Below are 7,695 nucleotides of genomic sequence, written 5' to 3'. Positions count from 1 at the left end.
GATTTTTAAAAGGAAGTTAGATGAGCACCTTGCCGGGGTCATCTGACCCTGGTGCTCTTTCCTGCCAAAGCAGGGGGTCGGACTAGATGATCTTCCTAGGTCCCTTCCGACTCTAGCTACTATGAAACTATGAAACTATAGGGATTGATTTTTCAGTGATTGAAAAGCATAAGAATAAAGTGAGATTGGCCAACGTCTGAGCTGAATTAGATCCTTGCAGTGAAAATTAAAACCAAAGCAGCAAATGCTTCTTCAGTGAGACAAATAAAATGAAAACAAAGAAGTGAGACTGTTATATACAATGAAGATGCTGTGGAAATCTAGTTCTTTGTCTCATTTTTCAATGTGGATGACAACACAAAACTGAGATTAAATAATGAGGTACCAAATGGGAATAAGGATGAGTTTAAGAAAATTGCCTTAGCTGAAGTGGAAGCAAAACTTAAGTTGCTTACTGAGACAAAATCAAGGAGGCAAAAATTTATATCCTAGAATAAGGAAAGAACTGGTGAAAGAGTGATTTCTTTACAACAGATCACACATGAATCTGTTCTCAGGGACATGACCCTATTACTGGACTATAAAGCAACTATAATGTCTACATTCTAGAAAGGGAAAAAAGGGCAATTTCAGTCTTGCCTGGCTTTTGACTTATAATATTATTCAAAAAAGTCTTAGAACAGATATTGAAAAAAAGAAAAAGTCAAAGCATGGAAATAAACAACATGGAATAAAAGATCTAATGTGTTCTTTCTTGGGGTGTGTTGAATATTCTTCTATTACAGAATAGCATTGCTTTGACAAGGGAAATGATTCTTTTGTAGATTTAGGCAAAGCTTTGGACTCTGTGCCTTGAGGGAATTATTTATGAAATAGGAAAGAATGAGGACCAATACTATAATCATGAGATGGACAAGAAGTAGGATAAAAAGGGGGTATACAACGGGTTATATTGAAAGGTAAATTATCAGATCACAGAATTGCTATTAATGGTGTTTCACAGGGTCTTGGGACCCAACATTTTTAACATTTTCATTAGCAATGGTGGCACAGGAACTAAATCTGGGCTTATGAAATTTAAGGGAAAATACAAAGCAGGAAATATAACAAATATGGGGAATGCTCTACCAGAAGATTTAGACAACCTTCTAGACTGGAGCATTAGAAATGATATGAAGTATGAAATCATGCACTCTGAAACTTTTAACATGAGCTTTAGATGGAGGACTCACAGAATGGGGGACTCATAGAATGGAGGCAATGAAGGAATAGAAGGACCTGGCTATACTGATTTGTCATCAGATGACCATGACCTGCCAGTGCAAGCTAATAATCATGTAGTTTCATGCAAAGGGCCAGTAAAATTTTAGGCTGCGGTTCTAGGTACATTATCAGCCATAGAGCTAGTTCCACAATAGGAGGCATTGGTAAGACCCCATTTAGAATACCATATACAATTCTGCTCACTAATGCTTATAAAAAGATTTATTTAAGCTGGAACAGATACAGATTTTCTGTCACCAGAATGGAAAATCTATTGACTGAGATTAAATTAAAATAGCTTGATTTGTTTAGTTACCAAAACAAAGACAGAGAGGATTGCAATTACATTTATAAATATAGTCACAGGGTAAAAATGAGGAAGAGAAGCTATGTAAATTAAAGAATAATATTGGCACAAAATCAAATACAGACTGTAAAGTAGAGGACAATCTGTAATTTGAAGAGGAGTAAAGAGTAAAGATGAAAACATTCTAAGCAGTGAGGACAAAGAACTTGGGCTGCTTCAAGATGGACCATGGTAAGTTTCTGAAAAGGACAACATGATAAGACAGAGGTGTTTCTCCACTGATAATCAGGACATTCAGTATGAAGATTCAAGCAGTTGCAATCTCTGTGTTAGGAATGAAAAGTAACCATCTATGTCAGGGGCAGGCAGTTATTTTGGCTGGAGGGCAAGTTAACAAGTTTTGGTGAGCTGTCAAGGGCTGCAACAGTAGCCCGCCACCCTCCGACAGGTGACCTGCCACCTGGTCACCATTTTGGAAGCAGAAGTCCCACCCTCTAACCCCTGAACTTAGCCAACGGAAGTCCCTCCCCTTGCCTCCGGAAGTACTCCTTTTTGGGAAAGGTGTTTGTCATCATGGAACCAAAAACCCCCACATTATATACTAAAAAAAAAACATCCACAATAACTATTTCAATTTTATTTTTAAAAAATATTTTTGTCCTGATTTGTGTGCATTTGCATTGTGTATATAGAGGTGATTACATAATAGCTCAAAATTAAGTCTTACTTATGACTTCCAAAAAAAGCCTTTGATCTGGTATCCCACAGTGTCCTTGTGAGAAAATTGGAGGATTGTGGGCTTAATTCTGAGACAGTCAGGTGGGTGGGAAACTGGTTGTAGGGTAGGACTCAGAGAGCCCTAATGAACGGATCAGTGTTGTCCTGGTGAGAAGTGGCCAGCAGTGTCAAAACAGGGGTCAACGCTTTGTCTAGTACTTTTCAACATTTTTATCAATGACTTGGATGTGGGGGTGAAGAGCTCATTGGCCAAGTTCGTGGATGACACCAAGTTATGGGGAAGCATGGTCACGCTTAAAGATAGGCTACAGATGCAAGCAGATCTAGACAGGCTGGCAAGTTGGGCAGATTAGAACCAGATGAAGTTCAACATCAAGAAAAGTAAAGTACTCCACCTGTGGATGAACAATCCTTTACACACCTATAGGCTTGGCACCGCCAAACTGACCAGTACCATGAATGAAAGGGAGCTGGGGGTAATAACAGACCACTGTATAAATATGAGCTGGTAATGTGACGCCGTAGCCCAGGGGTGGGCAAAATACAACTCCTGGGCCGCATCCGGCCCACGAGGCTATTTTATTCGGCCCATGGGGCCCCTAAAAAAATTTTGAAAATTAAAATGCATCTGTCCTTGGTTCCTGTGAAAAATGAGAGGACACAGGGGAATCCTCAGCAGGCTCCTGCAACAGCAGGGCCTGCCTGGCCCCACCCCCCCATCCAGAAGCCCCAGCAGGGGCTTCTGGCCTGGGACCACATGGCTGTCCTGGCATGGGAAGCTCAGGTAAGAGGGGTGGGGGGGAGAAGGACAGGGAAGGAGCTGGTGCCGAGCATGAGGAAAAGCGGTCCCTCACCTGCCCTCTGGCTGGTACTCCACACAGGGCAGGCACAGGCAGCCCCACACAGGCTGTAAGCAGCTGCAGCACAGGGTGCTGGCCATGGGGCAGGGTGGGCCTGCCTCTCCCCCCGGACTCAGCACCAGTTTGTAACCCGCCCCTGCGCTGGCTCCGGGCCCACCTGTCAGGACTATGCCATGGTGGCAGCAGCTGCGGCTCCCCATCCGCTTGCCACCCTGGGCAGTATTTGCTGCTGCTGCCCACCTGGAGTTGCCATGGTAGGCTGCGGTGAAGTTGCCATCGCCGCCCCTGTGCTGCCCAGCACACAAGCTCTGGGCAGGCAGCAGCAGCAAACACTTCCCGGCATGGCAAGCAGGGGGACCACAGCTGCTGCTGCTGTGGCACAGCCCTGACAGGTGAGCCTGGAGCTGGCGCAGGGGTGGGTTACAAGCTGGTGCTGAATGTGGGGGAAAAGCGGGTCCTCACCCATTCCATGGCTGGCACCCTGTGCTGCAGCCACTTGCAACCTGTGTGGGGCTGCCTGTGCCTGCTCAGGACACCCCCGCATAGGCTGCAAGCAGCTGCAGCAGGGAGCAACGGCCACAGGGTGGGCGAGGGGCTGCTTTTTCCCACACTGTACCAGCTCCTTCCCTGCCAGCAAGCGGGGGATCGGGGCTGTGCACTACCCCCCAACCTGTACCGTGGGGTTGGGGGGGGCACTGGGAGTGAGTGGGTGCGGGAGCACAGGACCTGTACCTGTGTCCCAGGGCCAACACCAGCAGGGCCCAGAGCAGGGTGGCAGGGGTACAGGGTCCCAGCTGCAAGGGGCTCTATGGAGCTGGGCCAGCTTACCCCTCTCCCTGCTGGTGCAGCCTGCGTCCAGCTCCACAGACCCCTGCCAGCCTGTGCCCCGCTCTGGGCCTCACTGATGCTGCCCCTGGGACATTTGGTCTCAAGACATTGGGACATTGGTCCCAAGATGGTGACCAGGGGGCAGGGCTACCCATGCAGCCCTCAACAGCTTGCCAAAACTGGGTAAGCAGCCCTCCACCCAAAATAATTGCCCACCCCTGCTGTAGCCAGTAGGGCAAGTAATACTCTTGCATACATCAATCAAGACATCTCCAGCAAAACTAAGAAAGTGATTCTTCTGCTCGACTCGACATGGCTGAAACTGCAGCTGGAGTACTGCATCCAGTTCTGGGCACTGCACTTTGAGCCACCCATATGATCAAAGACTTGCAAGGCAAGCCATATGAGGAAGACTGAGGGACCTGGGACTCTTCAGCCTGAAAAAGAGAAGGCTTATTGCTACATTAGGGGAGTACATCAATGGCTCGGTAAACAATTGTTCACTAGAGCACCCTTGAGGAAAACCAGGGGTAATGGCCACAAACTCCTGGAAGGCCATTTCAGACTCAACATTAGGAAAAGCTTCTTCACAGTCAGAATGTCCAGACTGTGGAATAAGCTCCCTCTAGAGGTGGTGCAATCATCTGCCTTGGAGATCTTCAAGAGGAGACTGGATGGTCACCTTGCTGGGGTCACCTGACTGCAGTTGTCTTTCTTGTCTGGTGCAGGGGGCTGGACCCGATGATCTTCCGAGGTTTCTTCCAGCCTTACAATCTATGAAGTGTGTCTGTCTATTTATTCTGGGCTGTGTGCGCAGGTCCACCCCTGGTACCACGAAGTTGGGGCCAGTGGCAGTGGCAGCCAGAAGGAGCTCCCACTGCCAGGGCTGCCTGGAAAGGCAGTCCACCTGCAGAGCTACCCCAGCCCCACTGCATGCCCAGGGGGTTGCAGGACTTCTGATGCACAGACAGTGCCTAGGATAGGAAGGACTGACAGACTTGCTGTGAGCCAGATACAGACCCTCTATGGGCCATATTTGCCCACCCCTGGTTTATACACTTCTCAGGGACAATGAAGAAGACTGATCTACAGCATCTTTGCATGAAGAGCACAACTGTAATCAGCTGTATGAAACTAGCTTCAGTAAGTAGATGAAGCAACCAACTTTAAGATCAGAGCTTTGATCTCAATAATCAGTCCTTCCCTGTGCTGATATTCAGAACAGTTGGCTACATTCCTTTCTCCGTGTCATCACTGCACTCAATTTACTTAATTTATTCCCTCCCTAAAATTTCTTCCCACTTTATCTCTGACTGAAAAAAATATCATTGTACCTACAGTATTATGCACAGGCTCATAATAATCCATATATTATATATAATGAAAACTTTTTTTTTTTTAATCAAAACATGTCATTTATCCAACTACACTGAAGTCACAGCAGGGGAAGAAAGAATATCTTCATCCACCATTTCCATCAACCCCCACAACATTTCAGCTCATCTAACAGAGGAAATAAAAGGTATACAGTATACTCACCAAGGGCAATGATGATCCATTTTCAAAATACACCTTAAAAAGCAAACAATTGAGTAGATGTTAAAAATGGAGACAGTAAACAAGAGGCACAGTTTAAAATGAACATAATTACTGTTTAAATATCCAATTATATTACACAGAAAGTTTAGTCAAGAATCAGCTACGTAGTTTTCTCAATACCAAATCTCATTCCTAACACATCCTAATGTGCTCAAATAATACATAGCCTGCATACTACAAAACAATTGTTTCTGGGAGTTTGGAGACTAGTGCTTTTGAAAATCTCACTGGGTACCCATCTGCCTCTTTAGTTGCCTAAATACATTCTAGAGTTGTGGCTTCAGCCAATCCATGCAGTATACTCCTTTTAAGTCTATGCACTTTTCTGGATTTATGCATTTGTTCAGATTTGATGTAATCAAGCTACAGTCCTGTCAATGCTATATCAGCAGCAGCTTCAAAATAGATTAGTTTCCCTCATTTTCAGGCTTCAAATAATGTCATGGTTCCTATTAGAAGCCTCAAAAATGAGGTTACTCACCAGCTGTGAGCTGACAACCTCCTGACATTTTCAAGGCTTCTAGTAGGAGTATTTGACAACTATTTCCCCTTTGCTGTTTCTGGTTCAGTTCACAAGATTCAGTTACAGAAGTTGGTATGCAGTTAACAAATACAATTAATTTACAAAACAGAAAGTGGGACTGAAAAATGCTATGCACTTCAGTGGTGTATGTGTTTAATCAATATGCAAATGACCAACATCTGTTTCAATGTTAGTAACAGGTAACAAATTGGGATCAACACTATATTATACAGTTAGGTCAGGGCAGGCAATTATTTTGCCAGCGGGTCACTTAACAAGTTTTGGTGAACTGTCGAGGGCTGCAATGGTAGCCCCATCCCTAGACAGGTGCCTTCCCCCCTGGTCACCATCTTGGAACCGGAAGTCCTGCCCACTAACCCCTGATCTTTGCTACCAAAAGTCCCTCCCCTTGCCCCATTAGTACTCCTTTTGGCAAGGGGGGTTGCCATCTTGGAACCAGAAAAAAAACAAGTTATATTCTAAAAAGCAAACATACATTAATCTGATGTAAAAAATATTTTTGTTCTGATTTACTTGTGCTTGTGTAGTGTACATAATGGTGATTGCATAATAGCTTAAAATGAAGTCTGTCTTTTGTGTATACTGTGGTGGGGGAGGTATTGTGGGGTAGGTACAGGGCTTGTGGGGGACTGTGGGTAAGTGTACGTATGTGGGTGGGTATGTGTGTATATGTTTGTGTGGTTTGTGGGGGTGGACAGGTGTGGGGGTGTGGGTATGAGGCTGTGTGTATTGTGTGGATGTGTGGGGTGTGGGTGGGTATGGGGTTTGTGGGAAGATGTGTGTGGGGGAAGGGTGGTTGGGGGTGTGGGTGCACATCTACGGTGGGGGTGTGGGTACATGTGTATGATGGGGTGTGCATGTGGAACCCCCCCTACAAACATGTCCCCTCCACATATGCCCCCCTCTCATTGCACACCTCCCCTTCCACCAGTGGCAGCAGCAGGTGGCAAGGCCTTGGGGTGTTCATGGCCCGCAGCAGGTGGAGACCCCTGGTGGTGTGTGGTCTCAGCAAGCCCCAAGACTGCACGTTGCCAGGCTGCCAGCAGGGAAAGTGGTGGAGCTGGCCCAGCTACTAGCCCGGGCTCTGTGCTCCTGCCACCCTGCCCTGGATCCTCGCCAAACCTGGCCCTGGGCCACCAGCACGGGCCTAAGCATTTATCTCCAGTCTAAACTTTCCAAAAGCTTATGTACACGATACATAAATCATGGTGTCAAAGGTAGGAATTGTCCCACCCATGCACATTCACACACTTTTTGTTAACTTTAGAGATTTAAACCACATCCAACCTGGAAGACAAAAGTTGGCTAAAAAAGTAAAAGTATTGTTTTTAGAGATACTAAAGAAGTCAAACATGATTAATTGAGGAAGGCAATGATCATCGTTCAGACTGTTTAAATCTCTTCCATTTTGTTTTTGTTACAGCTACTTAATTAAAATAAGTCCTTTTTTGGATATGTGGGGAGCTGGAGGAAAAGCAAGGGCAACATCCTGCTGAACCACATGGGACAACTGACAACTGACGCCCAGGAAAAAGCCAACCTATTAAATGGGTACT

At 45.8% G+C, this 7,695-nt stretch overlaps 1 protein-coding gene across 1 annotated transcript in view; it reads right to left on the bottom strand.

The window, feature by feature from the left end:
• ZDHHC2 (zinc finger DHHC-type containing 2) overlaps positions 1-7,695 on the bottom strand; it is a 50,838-nt gene that overhangs the window by 28,517 nt on the left and 14,626 nt on the right. The window contains exon 5 of the mRNA XM_019553357.1: positions 5,536-5,568. Within this exon, the coding sequence (XP_019408902.1) occupies positions 5,536-5,568 (33 nt within the window). The remainder of the gene's footprint in view (positions 1-5,535; positions 5,569-7,695) is intronic.

This window comes from Crocodylus porosus, unplaced genomic scaffold (assembly GCF_001723895.1).
Source record: "Crocodylus porosus isolate Cpor-Errol unplaced genomic scaffold, CroPor_comp1, whole genome shotgun sequence".
In the NCBI taxonomy this organism is placed as follows: domain Eukaryota; kingdom Metazoa; phylum Chordata; order Crocodylia; family Crocodylidae; genus Crocodylus; species Crocodylus porosus.
Note: the sequence above shows the minus strand (reverse complement) of the source record. Positions and strands in the feature narration are given on the sequence as shown.